This window comes from Salvelinus namaycush, chromosome 14, assembly GCF_016432855.1.
Source record: "Salvelinus namaycush isolate Seneca chromosome 14, SaNama_1.0, whole genome shotgun sequence".
Lineage (NCBI taxonomy): Eukaryota > Metazoa > Chordata > Actinopteri > Salmoniformes > Salmonidae > Salvelinus > Salvelinus namaycush.
The window spans coordinates 31,799,285-31,822,573 of NC_052320.1; the positions used below are offsets into that span (position 1 = coordinate 31,799,285).

Sequence of the window (23,289 nt, forward strand, 5' to 3'; positions counted from 1 at the left end):
TTCTCTCTGTCCCCTCTAATCGGATTGCGTGCCTCTGAATCGGGGATCGACAGGGCTAATTTCATGCGAGTTACAGATTAATTAATGATGAGCGGTGAAAGAGGGGGATTTAACAGAGCAGCCGCTTGATGTACGGCCTGCTGAAAGGATAATGTATTCTAGCCGCAGGGTGTGCTCAGCACCTGTTTGGAGCCACAGCAGTGCACTTGTGTGGTGTGTCATTAGCCTGTGCGTGTGTGTGTGTGTGTGTGTGTGTGTGTGTTTGTGTGAGAGAGAGAGAGAGCGAGCGAGAGAGATAGTGTGTGTATGTGTGTCATGGCTCTCCTCGCTCAAACATACACCTTCCCACCACACTGCACGACCACATGCATTTGAAAGTATTTTTTTTCTATTTCCTCAGAATGTTCCATATAGACACAGCGGGTGCTCTTTCAGAAGCCATTTCTCTGAGCGAAGTTCAGGCCAAATGGAACTCAAAAATATAACGGAACGACTTTGGTCGTTTCAAATTCCCGAGAGCGGAGAACTTTTGAGTTTAGTCAGACCGTTTAATATCACAAATCAACACCTGAATAGAGGGGGACAATCATCTATGTCACATTTCAGACCAATTGTTTTCATGCCCAGTGAGCTCTCCGTCATCCATTGCAATGCAGAGTGCATTCCTCATTTCTGCCACACTTTACCATCGTTCCAGCTGGAGATGTACTATGTGAGCTGGATTAGGTTATGTGGTGCCCGGCGGTACCTCGGCCACTACTCCATGTCCTATACACTGTCAGAGGAATGCTAGACGTGCTCTGGTAAGCATTTCCTCACTAAAAACAACATTTTATTGTCTGACCTATTTGATACATTTATATATTCAGAACTAACCAAACCAGAGGAGCGTGTCTGTGTTTCTGTCTGTCTGCGTGTGTAAACCCCAAGACGCAAGCTCATTAGTGCACCTACCCAACCAGAGGGCTCCGTCTGTGTCCAGCTGAGTGGCTGCCAGGGGCGACGACCCCGTGACCGCCGCCTCGTTGCCCACCTGGAGAGAGCCGTCCCTAAGTGCTCTAAGAGAGGTGGAGGAGGAAGAGAGAGGTGGGAGATAGAGAGGAAAGAGATAGGGGAGATGGAGGAGGGGAGTGAGAGAAGGGGGAGGTAGACCGAGAGGGGATAGATATAGGCAGGGGGAGAGAGAGAAGGGGGAGGTAGAGCGAGAGGGGATAGATATAGGCAGGGGGAGAGAGAGAAGGGGGAGGTAGAGGGAGAGAGGGGATAGATATAGGCAGGGAGAGAGAGAGAAGGGGGAGGTAGAGCGAGAGAAGGGATAGATATAGGCAGGGGGAGAGAGAGAAGGGGGAGGTAGAGCGAGAGAAGGGATAGATATAGGCAGGGGGAGAGAGAGAAGGGGGAGGTAGAGGGAGAGAGGGGATAGATATAGGCAGGGAGAGAGAGAGAAGGGGGAGGTAGAGGGAGAGAGGGGATAGATATAGGCAGGGGGAGAGAGAGAAGGGGGAGGTAGAGGGAGAGAGGGGATAGATATAGGCAGGGGGAGAGAGAGAAGGGGGAGGTAGAGGGAGAGAGGGGATAGATATAGGCAGGGGGAGAGAGAGAAGGGGGAGGTAGAGGGAGAGAGGGGATAGATATAGGCAGGGAGAGAGAGAGAAGGGGGAGGTAGAGTGAGAGAAGGGATAGATATAGGCAGGGAGAGAGAGAGAAGGGGGAGGTAGAGGGAGAGAGGGGATAGATATAGGCAGGGGGAGAGAGAGGGAGAGAGGGGATAGATATAGGCAGGGGGAGAGAGAGAAGTGGGAGGTAGAGTGAGAGAAGGGATAGATATAGGCAGGGAGAGAGAGAGAAGGGGGAGATAGAGGGAGAGAGGGGATAGATATAGGCAGGGGGAGAGAGAGAAGGGGGAGGTAGAGGGAGAGAGGGGATAGATATAGGCAGGGGGAGAGAGAGAAGGGGGAGGTAGAGGGAGAGAGGGGATAGATATAGGCAGGGAGAGAGAGAGAAGGGGGAGGTAGAGCGAGAGAAGGGATAGATATAGGCAGGGAGAGAGAGAGAAGGGGGAGATAGAGGGAGAGAGGGGATAGATATAGGCAGGGGGGAGAGAGAAGGGGGAGGTAGAGGGAGAGAGGGGATATATATAGGCAGGGGGAGAGAGAGAAGGGGGAGGTAGAGGGAGAGAGGGGATAGATATAGGCAGGGAGAGAGAGAGAAGGGGGAGGTAGAGCGAGAGAAGGGATAGATATAGGCAGGGGGAGAGAGAGAAGGGGGAGGTAGAGGGAGAGAGGGGATAGATATAGGCAGGGGGAGAGAGAGAAGGGATAGATATAGGCAGGGGGAGAGAGAGAAGGGATAGATATAGGCAGGGGGAGAGAGAGAAGGGATAGATATAGGCAGGGGGAGAGAGAGAAAGGATAGATATAGGCAGGGGGAGAGAGAGAAGGGATAGATATAGGCAGGGGGAGAGAGAGAAGGGATAGATATAGGCAGGGGGAGAGAGAGAAGGGATAGATATAGGCAGGGGGAGAGAGAGAAGGGATAGATATAGGCAGGGGGAGAGAGAGAAACAGAAGGAGAACATTTGTTTACAGCCTGTCTGCTACATCATTTTAAATTCCACTTCAACTGGCATGTAGCAGACATCAAGACTTCAATGAGAGTAATCAAGTCTTCACTGCTCTGATGATTGTGTGCTTAGCAGTTGATTGAGGGAATGGGAGAGAGAACTTGTGTCCAAAATGGCACCCTATTCCCTAAAAAAGTTTTGACCAGAAAAGTAGTGTGCTTTATAGTGAATAGGGTGCCATTTCAGACACATGCAGTCACTTAGCAGTCTGTCAATTACAGAGACCAACTTCCATGGATTCAAAGGAATCAAATCTCCACTATGTGGTAAGTAAGCACTTATGTCATAGGACGATGCGGGTAGGTAGCACTCAGTGTGTTTCGAGCAGAAGAAATGTCAGACAAAGTAATAACATTCATAACACATGACCTCAGACTTAAAGGAAAAATTAATTTTTGGGACGGTATTAACAGTGGATTAATGAAAAAACGATTTGTCTTTTAAATGCTGTGGCATAAAAGCTAACCAAAAGCTAGCTTGTCGGTTTGCTTACAAGCAGACTGAAATTGGAAGGCGAATATGAAAACCATACACTCTGTATGCTGTGTATGGTTTGTAACACTCTGTAACATTTCACAAACTTTGTTCCACTCTTTGATCATTTTCTACAACTAAATTATTACTAACATGAATATTCATTTAGGGGTGTATCCTAGAACTTACACTTAAGTCAAATGTTAACTTTTCAAGTCAAGTGTGGATTTGACCCTAATACAACATTTTACCAATACAGGCTATCCTACACTTCAACAACAAGAACGTTCATGGAACCACCGGTGTACCATGTGGTCACGTTCAAAACCCTCTTACCTGCTGGCCTTGATGCGGATCCAGCGGTTGGTGTTGACGCGGACCGTCGAGCGCAGCACCACAGGCTTGGAGCCCAGGTCGTAGGTCATCTGCACACGGCCGTCCACCACTGCCAGGGCGATGTAGTCAGATCGCTCCACGCCCTTACCACTCCACAGCACCAGGCCCTGAGTGGCCTCGGTCTTAATGCTCAGTTCAAACTTGTTCACCAGCAGGGCTTTCTCACTGCGGGGGAGGGGGAGGAGTTACAATGGCTTATGTTAGTGAAGTGAAGAGGAAGTTAGGTGATCGTGACATTTGCACGTTTGCATACTGGCTGAGGTGACTCAGGGTTGACAGTGACAGGGTGCATCCAAAATGGTAGTGGCCGGTGATGGCTCTGTCCTGATACACTACTGGCTTCCTAATTCCTTGTCTAGATTCCTTCATGACTACTGATCTGAAAGCACTTGACAGGGTCATGGTGGGAAACCTGTAAGGTCCTTTAACCTGCCGCTGCCTATGGTGCAGAGGAGACAATGACAGTGAAAGGAAGATTAGGTAAAGACTATATTGGATCAGTTATGATGTTTTCACTACACCCTGGGTATCGCCAGCTCTCTTTCCCTCTATCTCTCTCTCCTGGGCTAACTGTGCAGGAGCTCTCCTCTTTTCTTCCTGTGAGGTGGTGGTTGTTGTGGGGGGGGGGGGGTTGGAGCTAGCTGTCTGAAGTGCTGTTTGATCATAGTCTCTGGACTGCCAGTGCTACGGGGGCGTCAGGGAGCTGGGGACAGGGGTGGAGACCCGGGGACATCCTGGCTTGTCCTATGGAGGAGTGCTCTGTGTCACTGTCACAGCTGTGTCTGCTCTGGGAGAGTGGGGCCGCTGCTCAAAGCCTGACTGGAGTGGGGTGGTTTGCACACACACACACGTTCATGCACTCGCACACACACACACAGGAACACGTTCATGTACGCACACATGCGCACACACACACACACACACCCACACCCACACCCACACCCACACACACACACACACACACACACACACACACACAGCTCCATTTGGTACAGACCTCAAACACAAACACTCCTGAAGGGATGCTATTTTTTAAAATAGCTCCTTTGTTCTCCACTGTTCCCCCTGTGTGTGTGTCACCAATCGGTATCGCTGTAATGTATTGTGATGCCGACTAGGCTCAACTACTTTCACAGTTTTCAAAAGGATCTTAAACAAAAAACGGAGACAAACACAGGCAAAGCACACAGAGGATAGAGAGCACACAACACAACACAACACAGAACAGAACGACACGGGAACACAAGACACAGATCACACGAGACAGACATGACACGTACACGAAACGAGTCAGCACAGCAAACAGACAGAGAGGCTCATGGGAGCACAGGGGGTTATACACAGGACATGAGGAGAGGTAAAGAGAAAATGACAGCAGACTACGCCTAAATCGATCCACTTTAAATAAAGTTGGATTTGATTCTGTCATCAGGCCGGCCAAAAACGGGGCTACTGCCAATGAGCTAACAGGAGTGAAGAGATTGGACTGATTGTTTAATTAAGGTCTCTAATTTGGTTTCTGCTCAGGTATGGCCAACAGGGGTTTGACACATGTACAGTATTCGACCCAGCAGAGAGGAAGGAGTGCAAAGTGGAATTGGATGCGTCTCTTAATACACCGCAACCACATTTGGGTTTAAGACTTCCAAGGGAAACCGTTCCATTCTAAAAAGACAATTCACTGGAGCCCAAACAAAACAGAGTGACTAATGAATGAATGGTCATAGAGACCCACTGGACACAAACGGTCAGTAGAAAAACACATACAATATTTGGACTCCTTTCCCTAGGTCTAACCCTCACAGTACCCAGGGGCCCCAAATAAATCATAAGCTGTGTCCGAAATGGCACCATATTCCCTATATAGTGCACTACTTTTGAACAGAGCCCTATATGGACCGTGGTCAAAAGTAGTGCACTATAAGGGGCTGCAGGTAGCCTAGTGGTTAGAACGTTGGACCAGTAACCGAAAGGATGCTAATCCCTGAGATGACAAGGTAACAAAAAATCTGTCATTCTGCCCCTGAACAAGGCAGTTAACCCACTGTTCCTAGGCAGTCATTGTAAATAAGAATTTGTTCTTAACTGACTTGCCTAGTTAAATAAAATATAGGAAATAATTTCTGGCAAAGCCATAGTGTTACACATCAAACTTCTATGGCAATAGCCTAGGGACAAGGTTCAATAAAACCTCACCAAGATGGATTGTCAGGAATAATAAGGCCACGGTCATCAAAATAAGGATATACTATACTAGACTTATTATGCATTGGACCCTGCAGGGACAAAGTTTGAAATTCATTTAAGGATAGCATGTGAAACAAGGCAGGTATTTTAAATGCTATCAAGGTGGCTTACTTACTGGACTAATAATGCGTATTTTATTACTCATTGATTGAAGTAAATTTAAAAAAAGGCTTAGAATGCTATGCACCCCATCGCCTCTAGATGGCTGTAGTAAATAGAGCATTGCTAGGCTTGTACGGAGAACATTGCATAGCGAGGCTGGATGCTGTTTTGGCTGCTAGTGCTGTAGATTATTGGTACCACTGAGCTACTCTGTCTTAATAGACCCTGGGTGCCATTGCAACAGCTAATGGGGATCCAGAATAAAAAATAAATAAGTGGGGCCATAGAATACTGTCTCTATAAGTGGCCCAGTTTATAGAGTAGTGTGGCCCTCCAATGCTTTCTCTATGGGGCCCAGTGTACAGATTAGTGTGGCCCTTTAACACTTCTCTCTATGGGGGCCTAAAGTATTGAATAGTGTGGCTCTCCAATACTGTTTCTATGGGTCATTCTCCAATACTGTTTACTTGGTCTGTGAGAGGTTAGGCTGCAACCTGCGGGTGGTTGTGTCAGGTGGGTGGGGATGGATGGGGAGGCAGCATGCTAGCGGTTGGTTGGACAGCGCTGGTTACAGGCTCCAGGCTGCAGGGGACACTCACCTTTGCTCTGACGGGTTCTCCAGTGACTCTGGACTTTAAGGGAGCAGGGGAGAGAATGTAAGGGCATGCGATAAGCGCAAGAAGGGGGGCGGGAAGAGGACCCACGAGGACCCTTACAGGGTGACGCATCGTCACCCCAGCATAGAGAGGAGCTTCGTAGACAAGGAGACGTGGCGAACTGAGCAAGTTATTTGCTCGAGAGCTGGGAAAGCAGGGTGACTACGTTCTCATGACCATACTAGCATACTGCTTAAAATGCATGCCCAATGCATTACTACATTCCAAGTAATATGGTAGTATGGATATACTACGAAGTACTAGGAGCTTTACTGTGATCAGAGATACAGTACTGCAGATCCATTGCGATCACGGTTCAGAAGCAACAGCAACATAATGAGGTCCTCAGAGGAGGACGACCACACCACCACTCAGACTCCAAGTCAATGCCCAAGACGTGTCTTAAGGGGAGAGTTGGGCAACAATGTAATGATTTTAAAAATAATTTTACTGCAAAACCAATTTTCCCTTCGGGATAATAACATTTTCCACTACTACTACTATTACTGAGTCCGATGACAGTGTTGTGTGTGTGTGTGTAGCCTTCTTGAGTGAAGGAAGCACCAAATTAGAAAAATTGGGTAATCAACAAAAATGGCGTCAAATATCGTATTACCAGAGACGGAGCCCTATATCATTGGTCGCTCCAATAATGATGCGTGAGAGAATCGACCCAAGGTTTCAAAAGAGGAGGCATCAGCCAATGAAGACTGATCTTGGCTGCTGTAAATAGTAACAGCAACGTTAGCCCAGGGTGACAGCGGTGGTCTGTGTGTTGTAATCACGTTGTAATAACGTTCCTCTGAGGAATTCATTCATTCATTTGTTAATTCACTCATTAATCCCTGTTCTAACACCAGATAATGTTGAATCGATGCCACTCGCTCGGAGAGAGAGTGCCGGCAAGCTCTAGTTTGGCCTAGATTGGCCGCTAATCGCGCCCCTCACCCTTACAGGAAGTGACAACTAATAAAGCTCTGGCCAGTCCAGCTGGAAGGACCATGATCATCGCCCTAACGGATATCGATGCCCTCTCGGCCTCAATCTGAGGTCTTTCTTTTAAATAATTTTTCAAAGAGGAAATAACTCTTTGATTAACACGTCAGTCGTCCTTTTTCTCCTCCGCCGCCGACTCGATAATTATTCATAATTGCAGTTGGAAATTGGATTAAGCGGAAATGACAGCGGCTTGAATCTGTATATCGAATTATCTGGTGAATCTGCTTGGCATAACTCAACCTAAATCCAACTTCCCCTGCTTTCCGTTGTTCTTTCAGGAGGTTACTTACCAAGCTAAGAACAGAGAAGAGGAAACTAATAACAAACTAAGATCAAATTGTTACCCAAGAGGAGTCAGTCTCCCAAGAGGAGTCAGTTAAATAATCGATGCGGGACTCGCAGCAAAATTGAGGAAGGGGAACATTTTGGTCCATAATCTTGCAGTTAAGAAGGGGTCTCATTCATTTCAACATGACAGTTAATACCATCCAATATAAGGTGTGTGGATCTATTTCTGGTTGTGGCGAATGTAGTTACAACCATGCATACAGTATAGCACCTGCTTTCTGTGGATTCATGCAGTCATGCTTTCATTTAGACTGGAGTGTGATGAGGAATTTGGAATGAGAAAAAAAATCTAATCCAATTATGGGCATGGAGTTTGAAGGTAAAATCCTGTAGGCCTATTTAAATATAATACACATGATAGCTATCTGCATAGAGTAAGATGATGAAGATGACATAGAAGGAACATAAAGATATAATCTGTCACTTTGTGTCAACTATCGTAATGTATTAGTCTGGCTTTGTATTAGTTAGGTTAGTCTGGCTTTGTATTAGTTAGGTTAGTCTGGCTTTGACTAAACCTGGGAATGTTGGGGACTCCTTTGAGCGTACTTACTCCGGAATCTCATTGGTCAGTTGGCTTGAGTGCAGCAGAAGGACAGACAAGGAACACTCATATGAGATGGACAGACAAGAGACAGAAGAAGACAGACGGACAGATGGACGGCAGCACAGACATCTGACAGCCTTAACGAGGACAACAGACAGAGGATAAAGACAGATCTTAAAATTCTCTCTCACGATTCGCCCTGTGTGTGTGTGTGCGCGAGTGTGCGTCTGTGTGTGTGCGTGCGTGCATGCACATGTGCTCTGTGTGTGTGCTCATAAGACCACAAATTAACTGTCGGTTTCTCCCATTTTCACACCTTGGAATGTTGTGCGAACACTTGTGAAGGATCTGGATGGGCAGCCTTATGTTCCATGTCTTTTCAGGTTCATCATCACAAACATTTAATGCGTGCCAACCTGCAGGCGGGTGTGCCAGCATGGAAGACGTAGAAGGATGGTAGAGGACCAAATGTATAAGTGGCCGCCTGGAAGGCAGGAAACGTTTTTCTCTCTTCCACACCCAGAAAAGAAACCATTTACACCTACAGCATCCGGCTATTCCTGTTATAGCTGGTGTGTGTTTAAAAATTGCCACAGACACTTTGGGACTGCTAATTTGAAGGACACAGTCACACATACTGTAAGTCTAAAAGAAGATTAAATTGAACACCATTTTAACAAAAGCCTATGATGATGCCATGCTGGTATAGTATGGCATGGTGTGTGTGTGTGTGCGTGTGTATAAGTGTGTGTCGGCTCAGTCCGCCTCGGCGCACAGCGAGCGAGGGGGGTGCTCGGGGCGATGCCATAATTGTTCGCCGTGCCGCTAATTACCGAAATTCAGTCAAAACCAGAGACAGTGCAGGGGAAGTGGTTGAACTATTAGCTAACGCCCGGTTCACTACGAAGCCCCTAATGGGCCTGGAATAATCAACCTTGTCACCACCACTTACTGCAGTGGAATATGAATGGGGAGGCCATTAGCCATTTCGCAACTTCCGGTTAGTGTTAACATCAGAGGCAATTTCGCTCAACCCAATTAGCATTAGCATCGGAGGCCATTAGCATTAGAATTGATGGACAAGATGGCCTCTACTTTACCTCTTGGTGACGGCGTTGTGGTACTCAATGAATGTCCGGCCGTCAAAGGCGATGGACTCCGTTTCCCCGGCGGACTTCTCGAAGATGGCTGCGAGGAAGAGGACAAGGAGGAAGACGAACATTGAATGTGATCACATGAATCAATAGGAAAACATGGCTCCTTTAATTGGAGTCAGGCAATGGATGGTGATGATCTGGGATGAGCGTTCATGCGCTTATGGTTTGAAGGGACATTAGGGCATACGGCCAAATTTAATGGGAATGGTGAAGTGTATGTGTGTGTAGTATGCACGTGTGTGTGTAGCATGTATGTATGTCTGTGTGCGTACGTGTGAAAATGATGAAACAGAGGGGTAACTCTAACCTTCAAAAGGGGGACACTAAGACTAGCATGACATCGATATTACTGACAAAACGTTGCATTGAGTTCAGGATCGTTGTTCGCTTACTGTTCTGACAGTGTGTGCCTGTGAAGCCGAGGAGGCACACACACTCATAGCTCTCCAGCAGGGGGTTGCAGCGACCCCCGTTGTGGCAGGGCTCACGGCTGCAGGTGTGGCCCTCGAACATGGCCACGTCACTGGAGTGCAGCGCGTTCTCTTGCCGGAGGATAGGCGTGCCCATCAGGGTGATCTGACAGGGAGAATAGAGAGGGAGGGGTGCACCTGTCATAGTGCACTGTGTAGCCTCATTTACCTCAGGTCCCAGGTCTGAATCAGTCCTTGATTAAAAGGAAACAGCAGCAGGGCTATGGCCCTCGAGGACTGTAATTAAATAGCCATGACAAGTCAATGCAGCATACATACTGCATACAACACATTACACATTACAACTCCCCTCGTCTCAAACTCGAGACACATGAATAACAACTTTACAAGTCACTTACTAATTAATTCAGCAAATAACTGCTAAAACATACTTTTAGACTGAGCTTTGATTAACTTGGCGCTTTCAAAGGAAAGTTTTCGAAGAGAAAGAGCTAATGACACGTTGACGCTAGCTAGCATTAAGTAACATCCTGCCTTTGTTGGAAGGCCATTTTTGGCACTCAAAGACGAGCCTTTTGCTGCGGAGGAGAACAAACAAGCTGGAAAGTTGTCAGGGAAAAGATCTGAGCTGAGAAACATGGAGGGACATCAAATGTGTTCTATTCTATTATTAGTACAGTAAGCCAAAAGAAAAGGAGCCACCGTCAGCACTGATAAACTAGCTGACCTTCGACCTTACAATGGTTAAAGTCACTGTAAAGGTCTGCCATCAAGTGTAGGCAGCTGATGTTCTTGTCCATCACTAAATCCTGTTCAAATATAGCTATCCATGTATAAGGTAGATTCAACATTGTGTCACAGTTAAATTATGTCAAATACCTATTGTAATTATTATTATTATTTTTTAAATGTAATCGATAGTTGTTGATAATTTACAGAATTGATAGAAACTTTTGCCAAACCTTCTGAACAGTGTGTGTGGCTAAACATATCTGCTGAGAATTGTGTGTGGGGACAGGACACTCACCTTCTGAATGGTCCCCTTGAAGCCATCTTTGAGCGAGGCTGCCCTTGCTAGCCGGCTGAAATCAGGAGCACCACCCACGAACAGAGACTCCTTCAAGTTGAGAGCGGTGTGTTGGTTCTGGAGAGAGACAATGGGTTAGAACCCTATATAACAGGGTCTAGAAACCTTCTAGAACCCTACCAAAGGACTAGAACCCTACCAGAGACCAAAACTCTAATAATAGGCACTAGAACCCTATAGCAGGTACAATGGAGGCTGCTGAGGGGAGGACGACTCATGATAATGGCTGGAACGGAGCGAATGGAATGGCATCAAATACATGGAAACCATGTGTTTGATGTTGTTGATACCTTTCCACCTATTCTGCTCCAGCCATTACCACGTGCCCGTCCTCCCCAATTAAGGTGCCACCAACCTCCTGTGAACAGGGACTAGAAAGACACCTGACCAACACAAATGAGACATGTTGTCTGTTTTTTGTTCATTTTTTAGCCATAGCACGAGACTAATAACAGTGAAAAAGATTTCTCCTTTGAAAGATGTATCTACATAGTGCAGGGCTATAAAGTGCACTTCTGGTTTTCATCCTCTCCTTCTAATCAGGGAATGACTCAGACCTGGGACACCAAGTCAGTGCAATTAACTACCAGGTAGAAACTAAAACCAGAAGTGATTCGGCCCTCCAGGACCCTAATTAAACAGCCTTGATATAGTGCAGGACAATTCGCTATAACTAGACTACTTCCTTTTCCACATCAATAAACTTGATATATTACAAAACATAATTGATTTATGCGCCACTCTCCGAACAGTCAATTATTCGTTATCTAGTACAAAACACAAGAAAAGGGCTACAAAGAGAGTCGCCTGGTGCGGCTGGAGAGACGGTATGGAAAGTGTTTTTTTATATGAAAGTCTCTCTAATGAATGACTGACTATACCGGCGACCTTTCCGGCGCCGAGCCAGCCGCGGCCTTTAATTGGCCGTTCATTTGCGCAGCAGACGATCATGAAATCAGGCCCTTGCCCCATCCAGAAAGGTGCAGGAGAGCTGCCTCCAATTACGACAGCATTCCTTCTGCGCAGGAAGTACAGGCCCACTCTTAGGGAGGAATTACGGATCTTTATGTTTATGTAGGGCAGTAATTGCCAGAGGGAAAAGCCGAGGTAATTGGTGGAAAAATAATGAAAGGGGCCAAGTAAACATGGGTTATGTGTGAAGAGAGCTGGCATGGGGTCCTGCTTTTATTTGAGATGGGAGCTGGAGGGTGGAGGGTATAGGCCAGTGGGGCTTTGCTGTGTGGTGCGCCTGGAGTGAGCTCTGACAGAAAGGAAGACCCGGGCCAAGACCTCCAGCCCAGTCGAGTGGGTCACCTGTGGCTGCCTGGGGATAACAAAGTGCCGAAATGGGCCCGGTTTCCTATAATCCCTAACACTTTAGCTAAAAGGGATGTGCAAGTGAAGAGTAACAGTTGGGATCAACTCTATTTTGATTCAGGATTAAAGTTGACATGCGATTCTCCCCGTTATAATGCAAACAACTTGAAGCATTTTAAAAATGGATATATAAATCCAATCCATTAATATTGAATTTTATAATAATATATAATAAACATGCTTTCTATCAATTTGAATGGTCATATTGGATTCTGAATAGGAGTGAATTGGACGCTGCTAACAGGCCAGTCTAATAGAATGGACGTTGTCAGTGCTGTTGTGTGCGGTTATGAGTGAACGAGTGAGTGAGTGATCGAGTGACTTTATGATATGGAGAGTTTTGTTTCTCTTTCGCAAAAGAAAGTACATGACAAAAGAACAGCCCGGCTTGGCTTGGCACCCCACTCTCTCTTTACTTTATTCTCGCTCTTCTTCTCGCTCTCGACTGCTACACGGCGCAGGAGAGAAATCCCCGCCCACGAGAGACTAATGAACACGTTTCATTGTTGCGAGGAACAATGGCGGTCAGAAAGATAACCGACTCCCCTCCTCCCTCCCTCCGCCTACGCAGCAGATGGACTGAGGTGAAAGCCAAACCGAGTTCTTTAACAAATGTCTCTACTTCGGTACTGTGTATGAAATGATAGCACTAAATACAGACCCTTTTCCCCTGTCAGTTCTATAGTCTAATAACTGTCGTATGGTGGCGCATGGGAATGAGAAGTGGCGAAATGAAATTGAAGCTGAAAGTGGAGAAATGAAATATGTCTAAGGTGGATGGGACTTATTACCTTCCGTGATTTCTTAGTTTCCAGACAGCACACAGTAAGAGAAAAGGAGGGAAAAAAGGTTATCAGAAGAGAGAGCGAACAACGGATGTCGGTGTGCGGAGAGTCATGCAACACACACACACACACACACACACACACACACACACACACACACACACACACACACACACACACACACACACACACACACACACACACACACACACACACACACACACACAGAACCAACATAAGACCGCACAACACAAACTGTGAAGCCCGAAGGTCAGAAGGCTGCCACGCAAAATAAATGAAAAAGAGAAATTGACCTTAATAAGGAAGTTGCAGCTGGACTAGAACCACTGCGGCTCAGACAGAATTCAGATCCACCATATAGCCACTGCAGACAGTGTTTTGTCTGTTTGTGTGAGAAAGCATGCATGGATTTGTGGCAAAAATGTTCTGTTTAAAGATATCCTGCAATACTGAAACTACCATCCCAGGTATAATTACTTTATGTAAGATATCTATATCAAAGACGCTCTCTGAGTGCAGCGGGACACCCTGGCTCCCCTCGTCATTGTAAACGCAGGAGTAGGAGAGAATTAGCTGCCAGCTAAATCCTGCATGGAGCCTCTTCGCATAGAGCTCCTCCATCACTAGCCTTCGCTCACCCCCCCTCTCTTTTCCCTTCTCCCTGTTCTACTCTTTTAATATGATTTTCTGCCCATGTTGCTGGAGTGAAACATAATTACCATACGAAGAACAGGAAGAAAAAAGAAGAGTGAAAAGGAGACGGCAGAGCATCTCGCATGAGGCGGCTTTGGAGTTGACATGCGTGCTGCGGGTGTACATGTTCCTAATCACAAATTACACTGTTTAATTTAATTGGATGACTTGCGGACACATCTAGCTATTAGATTTCTCTCACTTAGGCCCATGTATCTGGTTTATTGCTTGGCTATCATTATTTATTTTCTCCATCTTTCCATCTATATACAGCATCTCCAAAGAACGCCATTGAAAGTCTTTGCTTCACTCGGAGCTCAAAGGTATCAGTTAAGTCATACTAACGGGTGTATACCACTCGGGCCGTAGAGGTTATGTTTCGTGAATGCAACAAATAGGAACAAGATTGTACTACTGTTTAGGCATGTCAGCAGAGTCAAATATGGCAGATAAAAATGATTATTTTTTTTAAAAGGGAGGAGTCATTTCCAGATAACGCCTCTACGTCTCGAGCATACTATTTCTCACCTTGACGAGCTGTCAGAAGATGTGTTTTCAAACACAACCCTGGTAGAGTGTATGCCCTTATCGAGGTCCTCAACTAGGGAAATGTTTTTGCCGAGTCAGCTCTGGTGTATCATCACCAGTGAACTCTGGGAGAATACAGTGCATTAAGTTGAACGCATCCTTTGATAAGGGCATATCACAGGAGGCTGCTGAGGGGAGGACGGCTCATAACAATGGCTGCAATGGAGCAAATGGAATGGCATCAAACAGCGGAATGGCTTCCATGCGTTTGATGTATTTGATACCATTCCACTAATTCCGCTCCAGCCATTACCACGAGCCCATCCTCCCCACTAGCGCAGGCTAAGCACAAGCAAAGGCTGCATATTGCCTTGTATGATAGCATACTCATAGCCGGTTTGCCTTGCATGCTAATAGCTAGGCTAATCATAAAGACGTCTGATAAGCCTAGCATGCTAACTCTCTCTGTCTGTCTCACCGGCGACTCTCCTCTGACTGGGTCCTTTCCGTTGATGTTAATCTCTCCCTTTCGATTGGCCCGCTCCAGGTTCACTGTGTTCCACACGCCCATCTTGATCTTATCTTTACTCCTGCATGAGAGGAACACACACAAACGAGTCAAGAGGTTAGGGACGTCTCAAAACAACACACACAAGTACAATCTAAAATCAAAAGAGACCAAAATAACCCAGCTAACAAGGAGTGCAGACTATGTTCTACAGTCACTATGGGGTTCAAAAGTCATTATAGGGTTCTTTACTAGAGTTGATACGGTTTTCCTTACTAGTCACTATGGGGTTCTAAACTAGAGTAACCATGGGGCTCTAGATTAGTCGCTATGCAATTTTAAACTTGAGTACTATGGGATTCTAGACTAGAGTCACTATGGGGTCCCAGAGTAAAATCACTGTGGGGTTCTAGACTAGAGTCACTATGGGGTTCTAGTGCGGTGCCCACCTGATGACAGCGGGGCCCTTGCCCAGGTCATAGCGGAACTCCAGGATGCCGTCGTTGAGGGAGAGGGAGATGAAGTCACCTTTGCCGTCCGTCTTCTGGCCGCTGTAGAAGATCATGCCGTTGGAGTCATTGGCCATGAGCACCACTGTCATGCTGACCTTTTGGCTGCAGACAAAACACAAACAACAATGGTAAACAAACGCCAGGCAAAAGACAAACAGAAAGCAAATACCGGCACTGAACGGAGGCCAGACTTGGTATTAACCACTGGTCTACGGTGCTTGTCTGTCTTTCAATTGTTCTGTCTATCTGACCTTTTTATAATGTGACACTACAGTGCCTTCAGAAAGTATTCACACCCCTTCTTCTTCTTCCACATTTTGTTGTGTTACAGCTTGAATTTAAAAAAAAAGTATAATAATCTTACCCATCTCCACAGAATACCCCATAATGACAAAGTGAAAACTTGTTTTTAGAAATTTCTGCAAATATATTGAAAATGAAATACAGAAAAATCGAATTTACATAAGTATTCACACCCCTGAGTCAATACATGTTAGAATCATGTTTGGCATCGATTACACCTGTGAGTCTCTAAGAGCTTTGCACATCCTAGATTGTACAATATTTGGCTATTATTATTTTAAATTATTTGTGCTCTGTCAAATTGGTTGTTGATCATTGCTAGACAACCATTTTCAATTCTTGACAGATTTTCAAGCAGACTTCAGTCAAAACTGTAACTTGGCCACTCAGGAACATTCACTGTCCTCTTGGTAAGCAACTCCAGTGTAGATTTGGTCTTGTGTTTTAGGTTATTGTCCTGCTGAAAGGTGAATTCATCTCCCAGTGTCTGGTGGAAAGCAGATTGAAACAGGATTTCCTCTAGGATTTTGCCTGTGCTTAGCTCCATTCCGTTTCTTTAATATCCTGAAAAACTCCCCAGTCCTTAACGATTACAAGCATACTCATAACATGATGCAGCCACCACTATTATTGAAAATATGAAAAGTGGTACTCAGTAATGTGGGGATTTGCCCCAAACATAACACTTTGTATTCTGGACAAAACTTTTTGTTTTTGCAGTATTACTTTAGTGCTTTGTTGCAAAGAGGATGCATGTTTTGGAATATTTGTATTCTGTACAGTCTTCCTTCTTTTCACTCTCTCAATCAGGTAAGTATTATGGAGTAACTACAATGTCATTGATCCATCCTCAATTTTCTCCTATCACAGCTATTTTAAACTCTGTAACTGTTTTAAAGTCACCATTTCCTTCCTTTCTGTCAACTGAGTGTAGTGACTGTGTGTATTGATACATCATCCAAAGTGTAATTAATAACTCCGCCATGCTCAAAGGGATATTCAGTGCCTGCTTTTTTTACCCATCTACCAGGTGCCCTTCTTGCGAGGCATTGGGAAACCACCCTGGTCTTTGTGGTTGAATCTGTGTTTGAAATTCACTGCTCGACTGAGGGACCTCAGATAATTGTATGTGTGTGGTATAGAGACGAGGTAATCCTTCAAAAATCATATGAAACACTATTATTGCACAAAGAGTGAGTCCATTCATCTTATTGTGTGACTTGTTAAGCAATTTTTTACTCCTGAACCTATTGCCATGGACTCCAGCCACCCTAGTCATAGACTGTTCTCTCTGCTACCGCACGGCAAGCGGTATCGGAGCGCCAAGTCTAGGACAAAAGGCTTCTTAACAGCTTCTACCCACAAGCCATAAGACTCCTGAACAGTTAATCAAATAGCTACCCGGACTATTTGCATTGTCCCCACCCCTCATTTTGACGCTTCTGCTACTCTCTGTTTATTATCCATGCATAGTCACCTTACTTCTACCTACATGTCCAGTTGAAGTCAGAAGTTTACATACACTTAGGTTGGAGTCATTAAAACTCGTTTTTCAACCACTCCACAAATGTCTTGTTAACAAACTATAGTTTTGGCAAGTCTACTTTGTGCATGACACAAGTCATTTTTCCAACAATTGTTGACAGATTATTTAACATATAATTCACCGTATCACAATTCCAGTGGGTCAGAAATGTACATACGCTAAGTTGACTGTGCCTTTAAACAGCTTGGAAAATTCCCGAAAAATTATGTCATGGCTTTAGAAGCTTCTGATAGGCTAATTGACATAATTTGAGTCAATTGGAGGTGTACCTGTGGATGTATTTCAAGGCCTACCTTCAAACTCAGTGCCTCTTTGCTTGACATCATGGGAAAATCAAAAGAAATCAGCCAAGACCTCAGAAAAAAAATTGTAGACCTCCACAAATCTGGTTCATCCTTGGGAGCAATTTCCAAACACCTGAATGTACCACGTTCATCTGTACAAACAATAATACGCAAGTATAAACACCATGGGACCACGCAGCTGTCATACCGCTCAGGAAGGAGACTCGTTCTGTCTCCTAGAGATGAACGTACTTTGGTGCGAAAAGTGCAAATCAATCCCAGAACAACAGCAAAGGACCTTGTGAAGATGCTGGAGGAAACAGGTTCAAAAGTATCTATATCCACAGTAAAACAAGTCCTATATCGACATAACCTGAAAGGCCGCTCAGCAAGGAAGAAGCCACTGCTCCAAAACCGCCATAAAAAAGCCAAACTACGGTTTGCAACGGCACATGGGGACAAAGATTGTACTTCTTGGAGAAATGTCCTCTGGTCTGATGAAACAAAAATAGAACTGTTTGGTCATAATGACCATCGTTGTGGGGAGGGGCTTGCAAGCTGAAGAACACCATCCCAACCGTGAAGCACAGGGGTGGAAGCATCATGTTGTGGGGGTGCTTTGCTTCAGGAGGGACTGGTGCACTTCATAAAATAGATGGCATTATGAGGCAGGAAAATTATGTGGATAGATTGAAGCAACATCTCAAGACATCAGTCAGGAAGTTAAAGCTTGGTCGCAAATGGGTCTTCCAAATGGACAATGACCCCAAGCATACTTCCAAAGTTGTGGAAAAATGGCTTAAGGACAACAAAGTCAAGGTATTGGAGTGGCCATCACAAAGCCCTGACCTCAATCCCATAGAAAATGTGTGGGCAGAACTGAAAAAGCGTGTGTGAGCAAGGAGGCCTACAAATCTGAATCAGTTACACCAGCTCTGTCAGGAGGAATGGGCCAAAATTCACCCAATTTATTGTGGGAAGCTTGTGGAAAGCTACCTGAAACGTTTGACCCAAGTTAAACAATTTAAAGGCAATGCTACCAAATACTAATTGAGTGTATGTAAACTTCTGACCCACTGAGAATGTGATGAAGAAAAAAAAAAGCTGAAATAAATAATTCTCTTTACTATTATTCTGACATTTCACATTCTTAAAATAAAGTGGTAATCCTAATTGACCTAAAACAGGGATTTTTTACTGGGATTAAATGTCAGGAAATGTGAAAAACGGAGTTTAAATGTATTTGGCTAAGGTGTATGTAAACTTCTGACTTCAACTGTACATATTACCTCAATTACCTCGACTAACCACTGCCCCCGCACATTGACTCTGTACCAGAACAGAGTATATAGCCTCGCTACCGTTATTTTATTAAATGTGTAAAAGGTCAAGGGGTGTGAATACCTTCTCAAGACACTGTATGGCCTCTATGTGACTAACTGTGCTTGTGTGTTCCTTTGTGTGACCTACACAAGACTGACAAGGATTCCCACCATAGACGACAACATACAAAATGTAATGAAGTACTTTATATTTCTATAGAATTCTGTTTCTATGGAGGACGATTATCTGTTCTGTTCCATTTAATTCTATTCTACTCTATCCACCATAGGACTGTTCTGCCCAAGGCACAGCTTAAAGTATCTATCTGCAATTACATCAATTCACAACTCCTCAGTACCAACTCCGGTAGATCATGTGGACACATGCTGTCGTGTGTGTAATTCCTAGAGTCTGTGTAGTGAAAAGAGCGTTTGACTTACTGGAGATCGTGACCGTAGGTGTGCAATCCCTTCAGCTCCAGGTAAGAGTCTCCGCTAAAGAACGGCATGTAGGCCCCTTTCTTCTCCGACACTGAAAAAAAAATGTTAGAACACGGAATGCATTACAACAGGCACGATGTCATCCTTACGACAGCACTATGCATGTGTACGGCAATAATATGGCTTATGCAGCAAGTCAGGGGGACATTGGGTGAACTCAGTGTTACCCACCCAGGGGGTCCGTTTTAGATAACAAGGATTGCCTAGTCTTCATCCACCCAGACTGTGTGCGACACACAGTTTGGGGCTGCAAGGCTCTTTTCATTGGTAATTAGGCAGGATTAGCTCGCTGAGTCAGGGTGGGGAAGGGAGGCAGACGGAGAGGAGAAAGCTAATTAGCCATTGCGCAGGAGACGACTAACAACGCTCACAGAGGAGAGGAGAATAGGAGCACCGCTGCAGACAAACTGTCAAACCGGCTGTCATAATAAGGAAAGGAAAGAGCTACCTTGGATCTCAGCCAGTTTACAGAGTGGAGGGGTAGAGGATTTCAGTTCCATGAGCTACACACACACGTACAAAAGGCATGCACACACACACACACACTACATAGGCTTCGTCGCAAGAAAATGTCCAGGTACTCAGATAAGGGCGTGACATCAGATCCTTGTTGTATTTTATTGAACCTTTACTAATGGTGAGACCCCGGTCTCCTTCGCAGATGAGCCCTGCATTAACACATCAACAAACAACAAGCACACTCATCAACTACACAATACACGAAAAGCAAGACACGATCATATGAAACAATCACATTTTTTCGTAAAAAAAAAAGAAAATTTAAAGGAAGATTAGTGAGTGACAAGGTAAAGGGAGGTAAGGAAAGTAGACCGATAGACGGTTTGAACAGAAAATCTCACATGGAGTTCCAGGACAGCAGCTCTGTGTGGTTGAATGGTGGTCTGCAGACAAATACTAGGGAGGGGCACTCTTATACTTATCAATACAATGATGTCTACCCAGGGCTTCACTTGGTTGGCCACACCACCTGTCTTTAAATGTTCCCAGTAAAGCCTTTAAAGCATTCGCCGCTGAATCATTTTTCTCCATATCTGATCTGAGGGATCCTTTCTTTAAAGGATACATTTTTATGTCTGTGTCCAGTACGAAGAAAGTTATAGGTAGTTTCGCGAGCCAATGCTAACTAACATTAGCACAATGACTGGAAGTCTATGGGTATCTACTAGCATGCTATCTCTAACTTCCTTCATACTGGAGACAGAGACATAAAAATGGTATCCACGAGTTCATCCGACTCTGGGGAAGTAAATAACGGGCCTCATTGCCAAAATCTTGAAGTATCCCTTTAACTGTTCTCAGCACAGCCCTTAACATAAGCCGCTGAAAGAGGGCTTCTTATCTGATCCAAAACCTGTGTTGGCCAGACACTCAGGCTGAGTGACTTCTTCATTAATCACCACAGGCAGAGAATTGATGCCATTAGTCATCTCATTGATTTCATCGAAGCCCTCGGCGTGTGAGACGCTCTTCCCCTCACAGTGATTTTCAGTTCCCCCCAATTTATTTTAATCACCTGCTAACTGGGACTTGTGACCCAGTGGGGCTAGGAGTGTGCGTCTTTGTGTGCGTGTGTGTGAATGTATGAGCGAGACTGCGCGTATTTATCTATGCCTGTATGTCTAAGTACGAATAAATAGACTTCACTTTTGAACACCAAACTTCATTTTTTATTCAGTCTTTAAAAGCTTTAATATTCTGAACAACATCCATGAGAATTTGTTGGATGTGGTGGGGGGAAAAAGAAAGCAAAAAAACTGTTGCAAACATAATCGCTGAAAGCGCTAATGCTAAACTTCAAACGCAGCTCCGGTGTGTTAGGATCTCATACCAAGATGCGGCCCAATGCTTCAATCCGCTTCCCCGTGGAGCTAAGTAGAGGCGAACGCATTTCAACACAACACCTGTGGGCGGGAGAGAGACGGAGAAGGGCTATGGTAAAGGCTCGCAAACAACCGAAACCGAGACGATTGCGCTAACAGCCCGACTGGCCATTTGCGACGCTCCTCGGTGCACCGGAGACCCTGGAGGCGGTGGCCCGTCTCTGCATTTGATATCCCTCAGGATGCAGGACGGAGAGACGGAGCATCACGACACGGAGAGAAAAAGAGACGGGGGGGGGGGGGGGGAAAGAGGGACATTTGGGTAGATTTTCCACCGTGAATCCTGACCGGAACACTGAGGCAGGATGATATGCGAGGGGGGCCATGCTAGCATGGAGAACAGATCATCGAAATGATGTGCTGTACCATACGTTGTGTTATCGTAAGCAAATGTTGTTGTTTTCCGCTTCTGGTGTTTCCTTTTTGAAATAAAATGTTTGTTGTTCAAGTAGGGCTGATATGACATTAAAATGTCAAATCAGATACACTCATACTCGCACACACGCACACGCTAGGTTATACTTATTTTAAAGATGGTGGCAGTACCTTTTTCGCAGTGGCGTCCCTCACGACCCATGGGACACTCGCACTTGTACCCTCCCTCCGGCTGCACCTGGCACTGGGACGAGGGGTGGCATCTGTTGGGCTCGCATGGGTTGTGGGTGTCGGCGCACGTCGGACCTGGAGTTCGCCATCACCAGAAAAAAATCCAACCTCAAATTAGAACTCAAACCAGAGAATCTTCAAACCACCTTCTTTTATAAAAAACAGGGTTGTATTCATTTGGCACCAACGTGAAGAAATGGACTGAAACTACCTGAACTTATCCAATAAGAAACACTCTTTTTCATTTCCCATTACGAAACGCTTTACTATGGTTTGCCCTAATAAATACAACCCAATCTTTTCAGACCATTTTGCCTCCATTCTGTGTGAGAAGAGGATGACGATGGATTTCCTCAGTAAAAGAGGTCATTTTCTAATAGGATTTAGAAATATTAAATGTGCAGATTAAGGAAAGACCCAAGCACCCCTTGCTGCCTTTCTGCTATGCTTATGGAGCCTTAGTTCCTGGATGTGGGAGAGGTGGCTTGAATGGCTCTCGGATGGCTGAAATGGCTTTGCCCTACACTAGCCAGGACACATCCCAATTCAGCCATCATTATTTCCGTAGCCAGAGCCGTCTGAGGCGAGGAGAATGCTGTAATGAACCCCTCCCACTGAGTTCTGAAGAAAGGCTCTCTCCCATAGCCATCTATTACACTACCTCTATCCATTTCTATCTCCCCCATCTCTGTTACTCTCCCTCTCACACACACTCTCTCTACCTCTCGTCTCTCCCTCTTTGCATACATACCCAGTCTTAGCATTACCAAGTTCATAAATAGGCTAATCATTAAGCCACAAAGCTCCCGAATTTCTCCTCTCAAACTGGTTCCTAGTCTGTGTGTGTGGAGTGTGCTGCTGGAGGCAGAGAGCAGCAGAATAATTTAAAAGCTATAGGGGCCATGCTTCACTAGGCCTGGAGGGTGGCTAGTACCATTTAACAACACTTAGCTTAGACCTAGCGGACTGTGACCACTCTAAAAGAGGCGAGAGGGGGCTAAGACCAGGCGAGGGGATTTGGTTATAGTCTTTAATGTTTCTGTACTGCATCACACCTAAAAGTCTTATACAAGACGTAATAGCTCAAACCTGGCTGCGGGGAATTCCCTAGACACGGGTTGAAATAGTATTGGCTTCGTATACTTTTGAGCGTTTGTTTGAGCCTGACCGGAGTGCAAGCAAGATGGGCGAGGATTGCACTTTGGGGACTATTCCGTTGCTTTCGGTTCCATTTTGCCAGCCGGCAAGCTCAATCAAGAGCAGCTAAAGTATTTAAAAGAAAACAAATCCTATCTGATCCCAGATATATAGGTGAACTGGAGGTCCGTTGTTAGA

General features: G+C 45.3%; 1 protein-coding gene across 2 annotated transcripts in view; it reads right to left on the bottom strand.

The window, feature by feature from the left end:
• The window catches only part of LOC120059395 (agrin-like), a 283,055-nt gene that overhangs the window by 3,331 nt on the left and 256,435 nt on the right, over positions 1-23,289 (bottom strand). For both annotated transcript variants that reach the window (XM_039008413.1, XM_039008414.1), the window contains 9 exons: positions 21,895-22,029; positions 19,388-19,478; positions 15,429-15,593; positions 14,950-15,061; positions 11,008-11,124; positions 9,942-10,125; positions 9,493-9,580; positions 3,434-3,658; positions 955-1,058 (listed from right to left, as the gene is read on the bottom strand). In XM_039008413.1, coding sequence (XP_038864341.1) covers positions 955-1,058; positions 3,434-3,658; positions 9,493-9,580; positions 9,942-10,125; positions 11,008-11,124; positions 14,950-15,061; positions 15,429-15,593; positions 19,388-19,478; positions 21,895-22,029 — 1,221 coding nt within the window. The remainder of the gene's footprint in view (positions 1-954; positions 1,059-3,433; positions 3,659-9,492; positions 9,581-9,941; positions 10,126-11,007; positions 11,125-14,949; positions 15,062-15,428; positions 15,594-19,387; positions 19,479-21,894; positions 22,030-23,289) is intronic.